The 21,648-nt window shown below is 40.6% G+C and overlaps 1 protein-coding gene across 1 annotated transcript in view; it reads left to right on the forward strand.

The window, feature by feature from the left end:
- The window catches only part of IL17RB (interleukin 17 receptor B), a 31,547-nt gene extending 10,715 nt beyond the window's left edge, over positions 1 to 20,832 (forward strand). Inside the window, exons 5-11 of the mRNA XM_033926609.1 lie at positions 5,035 to 5,161; positions 6,733 to 6,780; positions 8,595 to 8,755; positions 11,249 to 11,314; positions 12,164 to 12,242; positions 14,860 to 14,958; positions 20,066 to 20,832. Of these exons, the coding sequence (XP_033782500.1) occupies positions 5,035 to 5,161; positions 6,733 to 6,780; positions 8,595 to 8,755; positions 11,249 to 11,314; positions 12,164 to 12,242; positions 14,860 to 14,958; positions 20,066 to 20,730 (1,245 nt within the window). The 3' untranslated portion in view covers positions 20,731 to 20,832. The remainder of the gene's footprint in view (positions 1 to 5,034; positions 5,162 to 6,732; positions 6,781 to 8,594; positions 8,756 to 11,248; positions 11,315 to 12,163; positions 12,243 to 14,859; positions 14,959 to 20,065) is intronic.
- Positions 20,833 to 21,648: the final 816 nt, after the last annotated feature.

Raw genomic sequence — 21,648 nt, forward strand, 5'->3', positions numbered from 1 at the left:
TTATAGAGTTATATGATTGCATTATATCCTGCACTTAATCATGGCTTTAAAATGAATAAAGAATTTAATAGTAAAAAAAAAGAGCTGCGTTTTCAACATTTTCTTAAAGTTGATCTTTCCAACACAAAATCGCAGTATGCCCGGCAGAGCATAACATACATAACATAAAAACTTACTTCTATGCCGCAATACCGTTAAGTTCTATGCGGTTTACAAAAGTAAAATGAATTACAATTAGATGAAATACTTCAGTTGTCTAAAAATCTAGTAAACTGAGATGTTTTTAAATGTCGCCTAAATTGTTGATAAGAACTGGAAGTCGCAACTAACAATTCAAATCCTTATCCCGAGATGCTGCTTGATGATATCTTTTAAATTTACACCCTTTGCACATGACACACAAAAAAGGCGATGTGAATTTTTGATTTTAAAGCCAGGTGTTATTGCTCTTGGAGGTGACTTTTTTCCTTCGCCACCCATGTAAATGTGTTTTCTTTGACCCTAGCCAAATGACAACTTTCTTTGTCAGTGGCTCGCCTGGAGGAAGGGAAAACATGAGTGCTGTTTGATTTATTTGATATCCTCTCTCAGCTAATTGAGTCTTTTTCTTTGTTATACCTTTGAGTTGTGTATTAATATTGCTCGCTAATTCTATACCTTGGATCCTCTATTGAGGACTTGAGTTGAAGTCAAGTTATAATTTTCTTATTATGGATGATTATTTTGTATAATTTTCATTGTATTTTATTTTCTGCTTAACTTTACCTTTCTGTACAAGTGGATACTTGATATGTTATTGAAAAATTAAAAAAAATTTTTAAAAATTTACACACTTTTTTATGTTCAAATCTGTTTTAGTAATATAAAAAGAGAACCAACAGAATCCAAAATACACTTTTTTTTTTGCTTTCCAATATTTTTATTAATTTTATAAGATTAATGTACAAAAATTAAAACAAGAAACAAATATGTACAAAACAATAAATACAAATACAGATATTAAATAAAATTTATACCCTTTAACTGAGAGAAAAGCAAATAGTGCACGTGACCGTCTAGAGCAGTGGTTCCCAAACCTGTCCTGGGGGAACCCCCAGCCAGTCAGGTTTTCAAGATATCCCTAATGAATATGCATGAGAGAGATCTGCATATAATGGAAGTGACAGGTATGCAAATCTCTCTCATGCATATTCATTAGGGATATCTTGAAAACCTGACTGGCTGGGGGGTCCCCCAGGACAGGTTTGGGAACCACTGGTCTAGAGTGTAAAATATAAACAAATCCACAAGATAAATGGGTATAAGGCCAGATATGTTGAAGCAAAAACAACCAAACTTAAATTTTACACGGACCTCAAACGGCAGCTAATGCAGTTCGCGGAGAAAGGCATAATATGATCTAACTTTTTCAGATTGGAAATCAATCAAATAGTTGCATTCTGAATAATGCCCAATCTGAAAAGATTTTTTTGAGCACCAGCGACGTAAACAATGTTACAGTAATTGAGCTGGCTCAAAGCCAAAGATTGTACCAGCAGTCTGAAGGATGAAACATCAAAATATGCTCTAATTGTGCGCAATTATCACAATGTATGAAAGCCTTTTCGTACCAATGCATCAACCTGATTCTTCATGGTCAAGTTCTGGGCCAAAATCACTTCACTCCTAGAATCTTAGTGGATTGAATGGGATAAATGTTAGTATTTAAAGTTAGAAATGTCTCTCTACAATTTTGGTGTGGGGGATGCGTAAAATTTTTTTGTCTTTTCCAGATTGAGTTTTAATTTAAATTCAGCCAGCCACTGTTCAATTGTCAAAAAGACCTCAGTGATTATATGACTGATATGAGAAACTGAAGTTGAAGTAGAAATCAAGATGGTTATATCATCGGCGTAACTAAACAGCTTAATCCTTAAATGAGATAATCTGTTATCCAGTGAAGATAAGTAGATATTAAAACGTAAAGGGATAACGGTGAATCCTGAGGGCAAGATTCTCAAAAGTTTAATGCCGTTGCTAAACTGTTTTCCGACGGTTTAGCCTGTACGCAGTTTAGCGGCAGATTATCAAAACGGATTATCTCTGTCTTTAGCGAGGTTTCTAGCAGTCTTCGACACCGACATGCAAATGGGCTCTTCAACACTGAAATGAGCCCTCCGGTGGATTCTTAAAAAAATGCCAAGCCATTTACAAAAAGCGGCATCGGCTTTTAGCGACAAAAGCAACTGGTCCAGGGGTGCCGGTCAGTGTCAGAGATTGCTAGAAAACCCATCTGTGTTGTGATGCCAACAGGAGATGCCCATTCTCTCCTCTGCATCACAACACCCCTTCCCTAACATCCTGGCCGCGACCCCCCTCAGCAGCAGGAGAGATGCCCACTCTCTCCTGCTGCACTAAAAAAAATCCTGCCCAACCTGACCCGAATGCGCTCCCCTCCCCCCGGCAGCAGGAGAGATGCCCCCTCTCTCCTGCTGCACTAATAAAAATCCTACCCGACCTGACTCCCCCCCCCCCCCCACCCGGAAGCAGGAGAGAAGCCCACTCTCTCCTGCGGCACTAAACTATCCACTGGGACTAGTAGTGACCCCCCTCCCCCGTCTTCGCTGCTGTCCACCGATCTTATTTGCATGCGTGATTTTTTAAAGAATGTCTCGGGTTTTTAGATTTGGTATCAAAACGGCTGCATTAGCAGACCGTTGCTTTTTAACACGGGTTTTTGGAAATTCTGGCCTGAGGGACACCACACAGATTGCTCCAACTGCTAGAACAGTCATTATTAAATCGGACCTGGTAGGTATGTGATGAGAGAAAGCCTCTAAAATCCACTCAAGGACTTTATCTTGAATGCCAATGACATCCAAACACTCAACAATTTGTTATGATCTACGAGATCAAATGCACTACTCAAGACAAACTGCATTATCAAAGCACTAGAACCTTTACTAAATAAGTTATACAAGCTATCTAGAATAGAAGCTAAAACTGTCTCAGCCTGAAGCCTGATTGTGATTCATACAAAAGAAAATGATGCAAGAAGTATTTTAACCAGTGAAAATAGACCAAACCTTCCAATAATTTTACAAAGAAGGGGATGGATGCAATTGGCCTATAATTAGTAATTGTTGAAATTGAGTGTTTAGGATTTTTAAGTATTGGGGTTCTCCAGTTGATGGAAATTTACCTATATCCAACATGTAAGTCAGCCAAGCAAATAGGTCTAATTGAAAGTTCAGTGGAGCTGCTTTCAAATTTACTGGAGGACAGGAATCTAGAGAGCAAAATGACCTCGCATACTTATAGTTTTCTAATATATATGAACATACAGTATACTGGCAAGCGGTCTTTTCCAAGAGTATGAGGGAAAAAAAAAAATCAAATATGTACATGAACCAACTCGGCATCCAAGTTGAAAATAAATATTGGGCTCAGAACTGTAGAAACCAGGGATAATTTTCAGACTTTAAGGCCTTTTACCAATACCAACACAGCAGATGACGGCACATAAAACCTGAATGTCATGATTAAACCAACAATGAATGTGATATAAAATATGTATTCTTGATCTATCTTTGCCATTTTGGGACAGACTGCAGACGTCCGTTCGATCCTGGTTTTGTTTAGTGCAGAGTAATGGTAGAGTTATGGAATAAACTTCTTGTGATCATTGCATATTTTAGCTGATTTCGATGAACATTTAAAACTTACTTATTTGGCAATCTTGATATTGATAGCTTAATCTGTAGTTTAGTTATTATAATACTTTCTAATTGCCGAATGATTTAGGGCAGGGGTGTCCAACCTGTGGCCCCGTGAAGTATTTTGTGCGGCCCCAGTCAAGGGTGATGCAGTATTTTCCTCTGCTGCCCCCGGGTGTTTACCGTCTTGCCGTCTCCCTCCTCTGTCTTGCTGCGGCGTTTGTGCGGCCCCAGAAAATTTTTTTTCGGCCAATACGGCCCAGAGAAGCCAAAAAGTTGGCCACCCCTGATTTAGGGGGTACTTAGCACAAAGAAGTTGAGAAACAATGAAATAAAACATACTCAAACATTCCAACATTTCAGCCCATAGAACTGGAACTGTTATTGGGATCGTATGACTAAATATTGTACCTTTTTGTGTCCTCATTTATGAAAGTTCCTTGTTAATATTCTGATGATGCCCTGACCCTATACACATTAGAGTTAGTGACAAAATCTTCTACATAAAATAACTACGTAGTTAGTAGAATGCACGTTGTAGCTATTAGGATGAAAACATTGGAAATTCTGGGTAGGTCTTGCTTTAATTAGTTGTTTTGACATACAGTACATAGATTTTGTGTCTGTTTACTAAAAGATTTAGATATGGCAATAGTCACAAAATAAGTAAAAATTCTGAGGCCCAATTTATGCTTTTTATTTGAATTTATAGGTTTTAATAGGACAGTCCTTTTCAATTTCAAAATAACCCATTGACGAGATTGATGTAAAAGTAACCTCAAAAGCATAGGCCAAATTTTCAAGTTTGTATCTAAGTAATATACATCTGGCGCAATACAACTAGTGGTGTAATGGGGGGAGGAATCGCCCTGGGTGCTGGCGCCTCTCTTCCTCTCTGCAACTCCCCCCTTCACCCCCCTCCCCTTGCACCTGTTTAACTGTTCGCCAAAGTGAGCAACAACTTTCACGCCAACCTCGGCTCCCTTCTAACGTCATGTTGTGTTTTGATGCTCCAAGGATAAGAAAATGATTATCTTTGTAAGTCATTCTTAAACTGTGAGATGCCTTGCTAGGTATGTGAAAACACAATGTAGTCTATGCTTGGAGGAGCAAGACCCAACAGGCCTGGCAGAAGGGAATTCCTTTATTTAATAAAATAGGTTGAGTAGGCAGAAACAAAAGCTTTGTATTATTACTTGATGCCATAAAGCATGGAACATATTCGAACGTGTGGTATTGTGCAAGATGAACAAACAAACCTAATGAACTACTTGAAAAAAATCTGAATGTCCGTGGAAGTAAGAAGGCTTAATTAGTTTTGTTATTTGGCTTACTATAGTGGGAGTTTCACTACCTGGGATTCCCTGTGGAACCACACAAAGAATATCACATCAATGCTTATAATATACCAACAGCTAATATGAATGAGGATGCTCCGAAATTATCATATAAAATCTCTATACCAGGTACTACCAGGCAAACTACTATAGAATAAAAATGTGGGGTGATGAATACAATGTTAAGACTCAAATATTTCTATATACCTCATATTAATTTTGCAATGTTCTACAGAGTGGTTCTCAACACAATTCAGGACACACCTAGTCAGTCATAGGGTTACCATATGTCTGGATTTACCCAGACATGTATTCTTTTTAGAGGATTGTCTGGGTGTGCAGATGGTTTTATAAAATCTGGCAGTTTGTCCGGGTTTTGGACAGCCTAATTTTTTTTTTTGTTAATCTTGAAGCAGGCAGCAGGGGTCACCCATGAGTGAGAGCCGCATCAATCGCGGTCCTGCCAAAGGTACCTGTGGTCCGGACAAGAGCTCCTGTTGCAAGCCGCTTTAGATCTGTTTGGTGCTGGCAGGAAGTGGCAGGAAAGGCCCCAGCTCACCTGAGCTCAGGGCCGCATCTGGAGGGCCTTTGAGCATATGCAGATATTACATCACACACATGCATGGACGCCCTCCAGATGCTGGCCCGAGTTCAGGGAGAGCCGGGGTCTTTCCTGCCACTGTGAAACAGACCTAAAGCGGCTCAAAACAGGAGTGCCATTCCCTGGACCACCAGTACCCATGGTGGGACCATGATTGATGTGGCTCCCACCTGCAGGTAATCCCCCCATTGCCACTAAAGAGGTACCATCCTATGGGGGAGAGGGGCGGAGGCAAGGAGAAGAAGGGAGGGAAAAAGACGAGGTGTGTGTGGGGGAAGGGCTAGGGTGGGATGGAGTAGGGTGGGGCCACATGTCCTCTTTTTTTTTTTACTTACAAAATATGGTAACCCTAATTATGTTTGATTATATGTAGGGTTACTAGATGTCTGGGAAAATCCAGACATGTCCTCTTTTTAGAGGACTGTCCGTGTGCTCGGACGGTTTTCAAAACCTGGCAGTTTGTCTGGGTTTTGGAAGATCCCGAGCTCTGGACCATGTCTGGAAGGTGTCTGCGCATGCTCCGAGGCCCTTCAGACTTGGGAAAGAAGAAACAAAGTTTGTGTGGGGGGCAAGGCCATGTGTCCTTTTTTTCCTGAACAAATCTGGTAACCCTAGTCAATCAGTTTTTCAGGATACCCACACTGAATATGCATGAGAAATTTGCATGCGCTACCTCCATTGTATACAAATTTATCTCATGCATTATATGAATGTGTCCCAAGGACTGGTCATAGCTCTGTGTAATTACCATTTTCATTGTTTGCAGTAGGCTACGAGCAAAAAGCAAACTAATATGTACAAGATGCAGGCAGTGTTTATTATACCAAATATTCAATGCAGTTATTGATACCACCTTATTACAAACCAAGTGACCCCAACATGGTCCGTGTTTCGGAAAACACGCCTTCTTTAGGGGTCCATGGCTGATAAGGTTTGAAATAAACTGCAATAAAAGGTATAAAACAAACGCCTGCGTGGATTGGCTACAACATTCTATAGTTAGACGTGATCATCAGTGGAAAACATGAAATTATTTTTTTGAAAAGTTGAAATTCTTTAAAAAGATTACCTTTATAAAAATATTAAATTACATTTACAGGTTGTGAAAATGCTACTATGAAATATACAGACATCTGTATAGCAAGAGGTATGTACCTATGTTTAACTGCCATTATTAACCTGATATACCACAACTCTATCAGAGACAATTGATTTACAATCAAAATAATTATCTGTACAATGAGTACATTAGTCATTAGTAATACAGTGTCCTCCTTTACTATAGTAATAATGCAAAAGTTATATTAAAAATAATCCAGTTTTAAATAATTGGGTGTTGATATAATGACCTTCGACCCCTTGTTTCTACTCATTCTCTTTTTCTTCTCTAATGTGTACCAAGTTCAGTGTTCTAGAACTAACGCCAGCTCAATGCTGGCGTTAAGGCCTAGCGCGCGGCCGGCAATTCAGCGCGTTAAAGCCCTAACGCACCTTTGTAAAAGGAGCCCTAAGGTTTCGCCTTATCTGCTGGTACTTAATTCTGCGGAAGACACCATTTTAAAAAAACGGGATTGTTACTTTAAAATAAAAACTCTAATTGGACAATCTCCACAATGTGCCTATCACACTGAAAGAAAACAAATCTAGTGCGAGATAATCTCAGCTTAAACTGATGGATAAGCAAGTTTGCATTGCAGTATAGCTGGGGTTACCATATGGCTCCGTGAAAAGGAGGATGGGCTGAGGCATCCAGGTTTGACTTCCATTGAAAGCAATGGAAGGAAGGAGGACAGATTGAGACATTTATTTATTCAATTTTCTGTACCATTCTCCCAGGAGAGTTCAGAATAGTTTACATGAATTTATTTAGGTACTCAAGCATTTTTCCCTGTCTGTTCTGGCGGGCTCACCATTTATCTAATGTACCTGGGGCAATGGGGGGATTAAGTGAACCTCGCAGCTGGGTTTTCCTTCCATTGAAAGCAATGGAAGTAAAACCCATATGTCTCAATCTGTCCTCCTTTTTCTGGAGCCATATGGTAACCCTAAGTGTAGCAGACTGAGAAGATTCTCAAAACTCACTGTGCCTTTAACAATGGTCGTTAAACCGGATCCAGCGGGTTTAGCGTGGATATATTCTAGCAGCCAGTTCTCAAAAGTGCTTACCATAGTCTTTTCTGAGCTTTCCAGCAGACTCCGACTCTGCCATGCGAATGTATTACAACGAGGTCATTAATATTTAAACGAGCACTCCAGGCAATTCTCTAGTATTGCTGGGTGATTCCCTAACTTCGCTGTCCTACATTTGTGGGCAAAATTTTCCGGCAGGTCTGAGCTGTCGTATCCTTACTTTCTGGTCAGTGCTTGAGTGCTGATTGGCTCAGGCACTGACAGGAAAGTAAGGCTTGACTGCTCAGACCTGCTAGAAAATTTTCCCCTCACCCCCTCCCCAACACCCTTGGCAGGAGGGATGCCCACTCCATCCCGCCACCGTCAAGCAACCCCCCACCCCCCCCAATAGCAGGAAGGATGTCCACTCCCTCCTGCCACCACCATCATGCCCCGGACAACCCCCTGCCCCCCTACCTTGTTTTTGAAGGCCGGCCAGAGGGATGCCTACTTCCTCCAGCCAGCAGGCCCACCTCTTCAAAATGGCGGACCTTCTCCTCCCTGGTGTATCCTGGGATACACCAGGGAGGGGCTTAAGGCTTTGATTAGCCCATGCAAATTTAGCGACCCTCCGTGAACCTCATTTGTATGCATAGTTTTTAAACAATGAATCATCTTTTTTAAATCATTACAATAGTGGCTCTTCAGATTTTACTGTGAACATTAGAGAATCTTCCCCTGGGAGGAGATCTGATTCTAAATAAAACAGTCCTAGAAGTAATGAACACTGTTTCTTCTTCGTGGAAAAGAGTTGGCTGAATCTTGTAATTGTTTTTCATAAACTGCACCTAGGAAGCCTATGGAATCCAAATATAACTACCTGCCAAACTATGGAAGCAATGGAAGTGAATTTTACTGTCAGCAGTCTTGCAGCTAAATATGATATTCAACTGCTCAGTTGCCCAGATTCCCTTTATTTCTGTACGCGGATTGGAAAGAGCAATATTTATGAGGTATTCCTACGTGCTTACATAACTACTAAGCAATTATACTCGTATGTTGAGCTATGCATATATCAGACCATGCACACTTTGAGAAAACTTTTTAAGGAACGATAGCAATTAAATATCAATATTCAAAGACAATGGTAATCTCTTCAATGAGTCCTTAGGTCAAACAATTGTGTTTTTACTGATTTTCTAAAACTAAAATAGGATGGGGCGTGCTTAAGAGTATTACCTAACCAGTCATTCAATTTACCTGCCTGGAAAGCAAGAGTTCTGTCCAGGAATCTTTTATAACAATGAGCCTTTATTGTTGGGTAAGTAAATATAAGGATTCTACGTGTAGGCCTGTTAGAGCAATCCAAAGAAAAGTGAGGGAACAAAGGGATCAAGCCAAATATTAGTTTAAAGCAAAGACAGGAGAATTTAAACAAAACTCTTGCTTCCATCGGCAGCCAGTGCAATTTTTAATGGCGCCTAAATCAAGTTAGGCATCGGTAAGTGTTTAAAACTTAGGTGCCGGCCTATTAGGCCAGGGTTTTCTAGGCCGAAAATACCGGTGCTTAACTCAATCTATGCCCAAACTCCATCCCTAACCACACCTACTTTTCAGGTAGGAGCTGGTACGCGCCTTGGTGTCAACGCCTACATCAGGTCTACCAAGTTAGGCACCTACCAGGAAATTAGTTTTTTAATTGGGGTTTAAAAAAAAAATAATAAATGGCTGAACCAGTTAAAAAGTTAAGTTAGGTGCCTAGATTGTCTGGGTGCGCCGACCTAAGTGCTAAAATAGATCAAACTTTTGTCTTGAAGCATGATAGATCACAGAAACCGAGACTGTATTTTTGGGCTAAATTGGTGTCATTTCTGGGATGTAATGTTACAGTTTTTCCCGACTTCTCCAGAGCAATGCAATTAAGATTTAAGGCCCTTTTGTCCTTAAGACCTAGACTACGTGCTCTGGGAGGAACATTTTTATGTAAATGTCATGATAAAATTGAGGATAAGTCTTTTGAAAAAGTTTTTTAGATGCTAGATCCCCTATTGTTCCAGTGTCAGTCTCTTCCCTGGTAGTGGTGGAGGGTTCTTAAGAGCTTATTAGGCCTCACATTTGTAATAGAATCCATTGGAAAAGCCACAAATATCAATTGTCCTTACTTTCCTTTATATAGAAGGATGCTCCTATCATTCTAATTTTCCTTCTTATTCCCCCTTCTGTTTTTCATTTGTTAATGAGTGGCATATGCTGTATATTGAAAACATTTTTGTATTTCCTTTCTCTCTCTTTTCCCTGTGTTTGTGGATTTACTTTCATTTTCAAATTACTTGATGTATTAGATTGATAACTTTAATAACAATAAAATTTTAAAAATAGACCAAATGCTGGAAATTGGAACGACGAGTGAGGTGATTAGATTTGCAGATGACACTAAACTGTTCAAAGTTGTTAAAACGCATGCGGATTGTGAAAAATTGCAGGCGGACCTTAGGAAATTGGAAGACTGGGCGTCCAAGTGGCAGATGAAATTTAATGTGGACAAACGCAAAGTGATGCACATTGGGAAGAATAACCTGAATCACAGTTACCGGATGCTAGGGTCCACCTTGGGGGTTAGCGCCCAAGAAAAGGATCTGGGTATCATTGTAGACAATACGATGAAACCTTCTGCCCAATGTGCGAAGGCGGCCAAAAAAGCAAACAGGATGCTGGGAATTATTTAAAAAGGGACGGTTAACAAGACTAAGAATGTCATAATGCCCCCGTATCGCTCCATGGTGCGACCTCATTTGGAGTATTGCGTTCAATTCTGGTCTCCTTATCTCAAGAAAGATATAGTGGTGCTAGAAAAGGTTCAAAGAAGAGCAACCAAGATGGTAAAAGGGATGGAACTCCTCTCGTATGAGGAAAGACTAAAATGGTTAGGGCTCTTCAGCTTGGAAAAGAGACGGCTGAGGGGAGATAGGATTGAAGTCTACAAAATCCTGAGTGGAGTAGAACGGGTACAAGTGGATCGATTTTTTGCTCCGTCAAAAATTACAAAGACTAGGGGACGCTCGATGAAGTTACAGGGAAATACTTTTAAATAGGAGGAAATTTTTTTTTCACTCAGAGAATAGTTAAGCTCTGGAACGTGTTGCCAGAGGTTGTGGTAAGAGCGGATAGTGTAGCCGGTTTTAAGAAAGGTTTGGACAAGTTTCTGGAGGCAAAGTCCATAGTCTGCTATTGAGAAAGACATGGAGGAAGCCACTGCTTGCCCTGTATTAGTTGCATGGAATGTTGCTACACCTGGATTGGCCACTGTGAGAACGGACTACTGGGCTTGATGGACCATTGGTCTGACCCAGTAAGGCTGTTCTTATGCTGTTTTACATGACTAATTTTATGTTATTTTGAGAAAAGAGTAGATGGACTTCTTCTAATAAACTATCACCATGCTCCATGAATACACAAAACATAATGATCAAAATAACGTATCTGTTTTATTCTATTTATTGTCTCAGGCCAATAATACCAGAGTTTCTGTTCGGATACCAATGGACGGCAAAATACACAACGTTAAAGTAAAGGTAAATAGCCCCTAGTTGGCATTAAAATTGACATCTCTTTTCCACGTATCTCTTTTGTCCATGGTTTAGATGGAAGTTATAATTAAAGTGCTAAACGTAGCATAATTTTATTTCTTCCATTTGTGTGTCGCATATACCTATAAAAGCTCTAGGCAGCATTACAGAGGAAGGGGTTAGATGAGGATAGGGAGGACTATGGAGGGCAGGAAGTAGTGGAGAGGAGTGAAGCATGTAGAATATTTCATAGAAATTCCTAACTTTACAGATTGGAGCACCATCTACGTTGGGGCATAACGGAGCAGGAATGGGTGGAACTGGATGGGCTTGGGGGGGTGGATCTAGGGGTCAGGATTTTACTGACATAAAATCTGGTAACCTTACATATATATATATATATATATATGCACTTATTTTGTACCTGGGACAATGAAGGATTAAGTAACTTGCCCAAGGTCACAAAGAGCAGCCCTGGGATTCAATCCTACAACCTCTGGGTGCAGAGGCAGCAGCTCTACCACTAGGCCACTCCTCATCTCAATTGCCTCACAAAGTCCCCTCTTTCCCTCCCCCCCAACCTGCCATAATGAATATGACCTTTCTCCTACCCTCCTTATCTCAACCGCCCTCTCCCCATAGTAAAGGCAGACCCTTGGGCCTACCTTATGTTCCTTGTGGTCCATGAGGTCATCAGGGGCAGGAGCGAAGAGTATTTGCTCCTGTCCCTTGAGGCTGTTAAAAGAAAATGACTGCTGTGACCTCTCGCAGTAATTGTACAGAAGCTACCATTGTGTAAAAAAGTTTAGGCATCCATGAAAAGAAGACTAAACATTCCCATATTATTTCTGTCAGGTAACTCTTTCCTTTCCCAGCTGTGGAGCTGACTGTGTAACTCATCAAGTAAGAGCTACCCACTGTTTTGAAGATCAAGGTAGAATTCTTGTTTTAAATTTTAAATCACACTTGAAATCACTAAGATCCAAGTCAATCAATTGTTTACCACCCTAGATTTCTTCAAACTAGATACAGCATTTTGAATATAGAGTTTTAAAGTTGAAAGCTTCATTTAGATGTTGTTGAATATTCATAAATATCATGATGGGTGGAAGGTTGGCATTTGTAATGCACAAAATTCTACCTTATCAAGAAGTGTTTGAAAGGTTGATGTACCCCTGATAAAAAGAGATTAGGCTCTTACCTTGCTAATATTTTTTCTAGTAGATAGGCATGTCATTCTGGATGATAGGGTATTTTCCCCATGCTAGCAAGTTGGGTAGAAGGAATCCATTCCATGTTTTCGATTCCTCCTCCTTCACCAGAAGACTCCTGCCCCCCTTCACATGCTGTGCAGCATGTGGTGCATGGGTGCTCTTCCAGTGTCCATCCAGTGCAAATATGGCATGAATTAGGGGCAAAACAGCCAGGGGATTCCTTCCCTACCAGTTTTGAGGAGAACTCTGAAAACCAAAATCATAAAATCCAAGATGGCCACTGCAGCAGTGTTTTGGCACCCAAAACCAACTATCAGAAAATAAAAAAAACACAGAAAATAGGATTTTAGAGGTTGGGGACTTTTTAGGAAATGGCAGAAAGAACTGTCCTCCAACACTGAAATCTTTGGGCTGCCAGTTGGAGCAAAGTCTAACTGATCCTCGGACTCATGCACACAAAAAGGGGGAGACGAAACACAGCTGGCACTCTGAAGAGCCCCCTGTGGGTGCCTAACAACCTATGCTCGAGCCCCTGTAACTCAGTAGGTGAGAAAAACTTCTAGGGGTCCAGACCCCGAGCGCCACAACAGTTTCTGCAGGCTGGCCAACAGGTACCACAGAGGGATTGGCCTGTCAGCTGCAGATCTCAAATCTGATGCTTCTCTACACAGGCAGAACTTTCCCCTTGACCTGGTGAAACTCACCAAAAACCATGAAAAAAAACAAAAAATTAGACAAACTATACAGAGCAGATCAGAAAGACTCCTTAAGGCTCCCGTTCAGAATGAAAAACACAGAAGGAAGCAGCAGAGCCCTCTGATGAAGGAGGAGGAATTGAAAACCTGGAGTGGAGTCCTTCTGCACCACTCGCAAGCATGGGGGAGAATACTCTATCATCCAGATTGACATGCCTATTGCACTAGAATGTTTTCTTAACGACAGTTTTGACCCAGCAGTTTCTTCCTGCTACTTTGGACTTCCAGCTTTAATCAGGACCCACACTAGGTTCCTGATGCTATGAGCCTTCATTTATAACTATTTGACAAATGAAAGATTCAAAAGTATGCTTAAGACATTGAATCCGAACCTGCTTAAATTCTTGGCCTGTTCTTTTGCAGTGTGATGGTATGAATGCAAATAGCGGGACCCTGCCTGACATTCTCCTTCATTTCTGTCCTATTAATTGTTGTCTTTTTTATTCTGGAATTTTAATTACTGTAAACTGCTCAGATAGTACAAATGTAAGGTGTGGATTATTAAGTAAAATAAAACTTGAAAGATTCCGCCTTATATTATATCCCCTCTATCCATTGCGCTTAGTCCAGTCATTGTACCAACAATCCTTGGCCCGGCCAGGTACTAAAATTCTTTTAGAACCCCTCAAACATGGGCCCAAGTCTAGCACTAACATCATCCATAAGAAGCAACAGTGCTTTTGCAGTATCTTCAGCCAATCAGTGGAGCTTAACTGACTCAAACTGAATTCAAGGCCTTCCATTGATACCAGCCTGAACTCCTTCTCTCTGATAGATGGAAAAAGATGAAACATTACTACGTCACAATGTCAGCATTAATCCCTGGATTCTATACAAGTTGCCTAAATTTGGGTGCACAGAGCAGATGTGCGTGCAAATTAATGAGGTGTCAATTATTAATGTTAATTGGCACCAACTTGGATTTGCATGTACATTTGCCTGCATAACAGTGCTGACGCTGACCTAAAGGTCACATGTGCAACACAAATGGTTGTAAGGCCATTGCCATTTTGAAAAGTTAGGCGTAGTGTTATAGAATACCAAGACTACACTCAATTTGCGCACCAGGATTTTCAGCAGGTTTTAAGAACATAAGAATGGCCATACTGGGACAGATCGAAGGTCCATCAAGCTCAGCATTCAGTTTCCAACAGTGGCCAACCCATGTCCCATGTACCAAGCTGGATCCCATGTAATAAAACAGATTTTTATGCTACTTATCCTAGGAATAAGCAGTGGACTTCCCCAAGCCATCTCAATAATGGCCCATGGTCGTCTCTTTTAAGAAATTATCCAAACCTTTTTTAATCCCTGCTAAGCTGATTTTTACTACATTGTCTGGCAACAAATTCCAAAGTTTAATTACATGTTGTAGGAAGAAATATTTTCTCCATTACACATTGTTTGAAAGTTGGGTAAGGAATCCATACTAAACACTATTTTTATAAAGGCATCAGCCCAGAGCACCTTTTTATAGAATTTTTCTCAGCATCTAAATTTAAGCACCATATACTGAATTTAATACTAAGTATATAATATCTCAAGTGAGATCTTTCACCTTACTGTTTTCTTTCTATGTTAGAACCTGTCTTGAAGGGAAGACCACCATACATCATCATTTTAACTAGTTTATCACTCATTATTGTGGCTGTTCCTGTAGTCTACTTTATTTGGAAGCATGGTAAGAACTCTCTGTTTCTCAAGGTCTTTTTACACAGTCAAAAACACAACCTGATACTTATAGTGGTAAGTGTATGGCGTGAAATCTGAATATGGCATATCTTTAGAAGTACATTACTTAAATAGCACTGAAAGGCATACACAGCACTGAATATTTTGACATTTATAGACGGTTCCAGCTCTGAAGAGCTTACAATCTAACTTGGAAAGACAGACATCACATATAAAGTTGGGGATGCAGAACCCAAGGTGAGAGGAGTTAGGAGTTGAAAGCACTCTCAAAAACTTAAAGAAGCACAACAAAGCATACTTATTTCCCATCCCTTTGGGATAATTGGGGAACCATAATTATGAACAATGCCCCAGAATCCTGGAAGAATAATCTTTTAAAAGATATTAATTTAATTTCTGTTGTTTCCTTGGTTACAATGATCAATGGGTTATTAGTGAAGAGCCGCCTAAGCTCCTGCAGCTCTTGCTTTTCCTAGCTCTGGAACTTTTGTTTTAAAATCCCTTTTCCACTCAGGGTGAGTAGAGTTTCCAGGTATCTTTGCAGAATCTATATGCAAATGTACTCCTGCTTCTGCTGCTGAGACTTCCCTCTGCTGGTCAGTGTCGGGATATATACACCATCACAGGCAGGAAGGATCAACTCTTGCTTTGTTTCAGTAAAGGCTTTTTTGGATCGACCTAGTGCAGTGCCCAGTTTTCATTACATAATAAGCCAAAGCAAGTCCTCTCCAGTTATCAGGGAGAGGCAACCCTGTCCAAGTTAAGAAACTATTACTCGACAGCTAGAAAAGTTTATCTGGAAGCTTGGTTGGGAACAGATACTCAGGTTAGTAAAGAAGAATTAACCACTCTGTGCATGGCGAAAAGTATATAGACTTTCAGGTATTCAAACCAAGCTGTCATAACTTTCTTCTTTTTTCAAAAATCCAAAACATAACCATCTGCCCCTTTTAAGGCTGGAAAAAAAAATATCTTAGTTCAGCAACTTTAGGAGAGCATGAATCATTCAGGGATCCTTTTACTGCTTATTATGGAACAAGATGAGGTATCCTGCAGTAAGTTCTGAATGTACATGCACAAAATAATGCACTAAAATACTTTTTAATTGTTCTGGGGGAGGGGGGGGAGAGTGGGCATTTCTGTGTTAGTCTATGCATCTATATTGCTCTGCACTGCTCTTACCACCTACAAAATAGGTGGCAGTAAGGGCTCATGCATGCATGGCTGTTAATTTGGAAAATTGGCCATTATCTGGCAGTGATAAAAAATGGCCTTACCATGCAGAAAAAACCTGTGTAAGGGCACACTATGGACACTTTTTACTGCATCTTTGTATAAGAACTCCTCAGTGTACTAAAATGAGAATTTAAATGCTGCTCTTAGGAATGCTTTAAGACAATTAATAAAAATTAGGGCAACAATTCTGTGAACTGACACTTCATTTTAGGTCAAAAGAAAAGACTGGGAGAAAAAAAAATACAAAATGATGGGGATCCTGCCAATTGGTATTATAATTGGTAAGATCTTCCTACCAATTGTCTTGTCCAATTGCCCTACATCTACTAATTGTCCTACCCTGTCAGAAATGTCCAAATTAAAATTCTAAATAGTCTATGGCTTGCCATCAGTTGATCGTAGTAGGGGAATTTCTGATCAGCTGAGCTGGCAGGACTCCACAAAACCGGGCTTCGTGGAGTCCTTCTGGCTCACAGCTGATCAGGGATTCCCTTTGCCAGTTTAGCTGAACCAAAAAACATCAAATGGGGACTCAAGGCTCAATATTCCAAAATGAGTGATTGAAGTGGATATGGCAAATTTGATACAAAATCACTCTAGCTTAAAATCTAAATCATTTATTTGAAATTATATCAGCTTATATTGAAACTTATGCTCAGAGACATGAAGGCAAAGAACAAGGGGCAAACCCCAAGGCTATTGCCTCACCACCCAAACATCGCATGTTCAAAATAATTTTGTTGATATCAAAAACATTCATTGTACTGTGTACCCACAGTTACCATGTTCTTATAAGGTTTGAAAATGCAAAATAACAAACTTATCTCAGATTGTAGGTTCCGACGTGGCACGTTTTGATACTGCGTCAGGGAACCGAAAGGAGATTGAAAAAGTTTTAACTGTGCCGGTATGGTCTCAAAAACGATTGCAAAGTATTCCAAATTATAATCCACAGGTTTACTTCCTACAGTGCTGAACTGGCAGGGTGATCCAGGATTCCTCTCTCCCTTCCTACATCCACCAATCCCCCAGCCCCCCCCCCCCTCCAGAGATAGCCTCTCTCCCACCGAACCCCAATTCCTCTCTCTTCCACCCATCCCTCCAACCCTACCCCCCCAACATCCTCACACACCCCCTGACATCCCCCAACACCCCCTCCCCTTCAGATGAAAAATCAGCAGGAGGGATAGTTTAATAAACCGCCCTTCTTTAAACAATACAGCGGCCAATACCCTCCTGCCGACAGGGCCACCTCTTCAAAATGGGAACCTTTCCCCCTCTCAGTGCTTCTTGGGAGGGACGCAAGGCCCTGATTGGCCAAATGGGGTCTTGTGCAGCCCAAGATGCACTGGGAGGGGGAAGGGCCACCATTTTGATGAGGCAGCCCTAATGGCAGGAGGTAGTGGGCTTCTCTCCTGCAAATTTTTCATACGAAGGTACAGGGGTGTGTAGGGAGATGTCAGGAGTATGTGGGGATTATTGGGGGGGAGGGATGTCTGACTCAGCGGGAGGGGGACTTGGGGGGATCAGTGGTTGGGAGAGAAGAATCTGGGATCTCTCTGCCAGGTTTGTAGGGATATGGGGAGTGTATTTGAGTGTTAGGGGATGTTGGAGGTGTGTTGGGGTGTTGGACTCAGTGGAAAGGGGCTCTCTCTTTGGAGGAGGGCTGTGAGGAAAGAAAGGATAGAAAAATCACGGATCTCCCTGCCGGCTCAGCTGATCGAGGAATCCCCTGCTGCGATTAGCTGATGAGAAGCTGTGAACTATTTAGATTTTTAATTTTGACATTTCTGACAGGTTAGGACAATTGGTAGATGTAGAGCAATTGGGTACAACAATTGGTAGGAAGATCCTACCAATTGTCGTATCCTACCAATTGTCATCCTACCAACTGTCACAGACCAAAAATGATAGTATAAAACATTTCACTAAACAAAAACTAATTTCCTAAACATTTTAAAATCCATTTTATTTAAAAATAATCAAAGTGCCAACCCCAGATAACAATATCCCAGAAAAAATGGTTCATGCACTGAAACTCTCCATATTTATGGGTTTGCTTTACCTATCATTTGTGGAGACAGAGACGTGCTAATAATAATAATAAATTTATTCTTTTATACCGCCATTACCAAAAGTTCTAGGCGGTTTACACCATAAGAAACTGGACAGTCAGCGAAATACATTCATATCATAAAAATAAAATCATACAATAAAAGTTAAAAATATGATTACAATCTTAAAAATACCCAACTAAGTGATAAATTTGTCAAACAGAGAAGACTTGACTAATTTTCAAAAAGAACAGTAGGACTTGTCTCAATGAATACATTCACCAAGCCACAATTGGAGTTTACCTGCTTGAAACTCTAAGGTCCTGTCAAAAAAGGTCTTATATCGGACACCATTTGGCTTAGGATAGGCAAATAAGTGAGAACTTCTTGTATTCCTTGATGGTCTCTATAACTCAAAGTGAAGGGAAAGATAAAGTGGAGACAATCCTGATATCAACTTAAAACAAATGCAAGAAAATCTGAATAATACTCTTGTGCTTCTAACGCTAACCAATGCAATAAATGATAATATGGGCTGACGTGGTCATTCTTCTTCACACCAAAAATCAATCGGACCGCGGTGTTCTGAATTATTCTCAATCTTCTTAAAATTTTTTGGGAAGATCCCAAATAAATGATATTACAATAATCCAGAATAAGTAAGATCAATGATTGTACCAATAGCCTAGAAGACACTGGATCAAAATATTTTTTAATGGTCTGCAATTTCCATAATATATAAAAACATTTTTGTACCACTAAATTTGTGTGATTGGTCCAAATCAGTTGACAATCAAGCGTGATTCCCAGCATTTTAATGGAATTGGTTATTGGATAGCCATGTCCATTGAGATGAAGTGATGTTTCTGGAGATGTGAGGTTGCATGGGACTTTATCTACAGTGCTAGCAGCAAACCAGAAACTCTTTCTCCATCCGTCTAGTGAAAAAGAAAGTTGCCATCTTACTTTTGACAATAAAAGTAATCAGTTAGTTAATGTATGGAACTATGAAGTACTTCAGAAGATTAAAAAAAATAATCATCCTCAATGATGTGGGCTTGATGGGATTTCTGATTTTCTATGACTGATTTAAGTTGTATTAAGAAATAATATTTCTATATTTTTTGTGTAAATTCCCATATCATAGAAACATAGAAACATAGAAATCGACGGCAGATAAGGGCCAAGGCCCATCCAGTCTGCCCACCCTAATGACCCTCCCCTGCCTTTACTTTGCGAATAGAACCCACGTGTCGATCCCATTTGGTCTTAAAATCAGGCACGCTGTTGGCCTCAATCACCTGAAGTGGAAGACCATTCCAGCGATCCACCACCCTTTCGGTGAAAAAGAATTTCCTGGTGTCACCGTGCAGTTTCCCGCCTCTGATTTTCCACGGGTGTCCTCTTGTTGCCGTGGGACCCCTGAAAAAGAAGATATCTTCTTCTACCTCGATGCGGCCCGTGAGATACTTGAACGTCTCGATCATGTCTCCCCTCTCCCTGCGCTCCTCGAGCGAATATAGCTGTAATTTATCTAACCGTTCTTCGTACGGGAGATCCTTCAGTCCCGAGACCATCCGGGTGGCCATTCTCTGGACCGATTCCAGCCTCAGCATATCCTGTATACTTGTTTGGATACATTAATAAATTTCAATTAAAAAAAATAATAATCATGAGCAACCTTTAGGATATCAAATAAACTTCATATGTTCTAGTTTGGCTTGCTTACGTAACATTCTTTTTTAAAACCAGAATAAAATTAATGTAGAAAAACAGCCTGAAACCCATGTTGTTCTTTTTTTCTAGGTAAAGTCATGAGAACACCTTTGATTTACTCTGCAGAGATGCAACCTGCTCTGAAAGTACTTCTTATATATCACAAAGAAAAAACGTATTTTCAAAGCACAGTTCTTGCCTTTGCTGAATTTCTAAATGACTACTGCAGGGCGGATGTTATTTTAGATATGTGGCAACAAGAGAGGATTGCTGAAATGGGTCCTGTACAATGGCTTGTTGCTCAGAAAGATAGGGCAGATAAGATTATTTTTCTAATTTCCAGCGAAAGAAACAAGTGGGTTGCATCTCTTGCCGAGACCACAGCATGCCACAAAGATGCAGTTAACTTTATGTTCAACCACGCTCTCAATATCTTCTGCTGTGACTTGAAAAATCAGTCTTCTCTGAACAAATATATGGTAGTTCACTTTGATGCATTGAATCATAAAGATGACCTCCTGAATGTTCTGGACACCTGTTCACGGTATTATTTCATGAAAGACATTGATCTCTTTTGTAAAGATCTCCTGAACCTTCCACAAGCCTCAATATACTATTGCAACAAGAAACTTGCAAAAAACTGTAAATCAAACTTGAAATGCATATATAAACTGCAAACTGCAGTATTACAACAGAGAGCACCTCAAGCTATGAGCACTTCAGGACTAGCAGCAGATGGACTGCCAAAAGACTGATAAGAGCTGTGCCAACATGACACTTTAGATCTCTTCTTCAACTCTGGCAGTGGTTAGAGCTACAGCCTTAGCACCCTGAGGTTGTGGGTTCAAATCCCACACTGCTCCTTGTGACCCTGGGCAAGTCACTTTATTCCCCATTGCCCCAGGTACATTAGACAGAGTGTGAGCCCAATGAGACAGATAGGAAAAAATGCTTGAGTACCTGAAAGTAAACCACTTAGGCTATGAGTCAGGGGGTCTCAAAGTCCCTCCATGAGGGCCACAATCCAGTCAGGTTTTCCCCAATGAATATGCATGAGATCTATGTGCATGCACTGCTTTCAATGCATATTCATTGGGGATATCCTGAAAACCCGACTGGATTGCGGCCCTCAAGGAGGGACTTTGAGATCCCTGCTATAAGTGGTATATAAATACTATAAATAAATAAAAACTGGGAATGAAATAACATGTATTTGGCTTTCTTAAAAATTGCCACACTGGGACAGACCAAAGGTCCATCAAGTCCAGTGGACAAAACCAGGTCCCAAGTAGTAAAACAGATTTTAAGCTGCTTATCCTAGGAATAAGCGGCTGCTGATCGCATATCAATCACACAATGGCGCCTGTTAAGAGAATTGCATCAGGGCCTGCCATCAGCTGATTGCAACAGGGAAATCCCTGATCAGCTGAGCTGACAGGACTCCCCGAAGCGGTGACATCCAATCCCCCATCTCCCCTCGAAAGAGATCCCCCTTCTGCTACTCCACACACCTGACACCCCTCGAGATAAGAACATAAGAACTGCCATCTCCGGATCAGACCCATGGTCCATCGAGTCCGGCGATCCGCACACGCGGAGGCCCAGTCAGGTATACACCTGATGTAGTTTTACCACCCATATCCCTCTATGCCTCTCATAAGGAGATGTGCATC

This window comes from Geotrypetes seraphini, chromosome 17 (assembly GCF_902459505.1).
Source record: "Geotrypetes seraphini chromosome 17, aGeoSer1.1, whole genome shotgun sequence".
Taxonomy (NCBI): domain Eukaryota; kingdom Metazoa; phylum Chordata; class Amphibia; order Gymnophiona; family Dermophiidae; genus Geotrypetes; species Geotrypetes seraphini.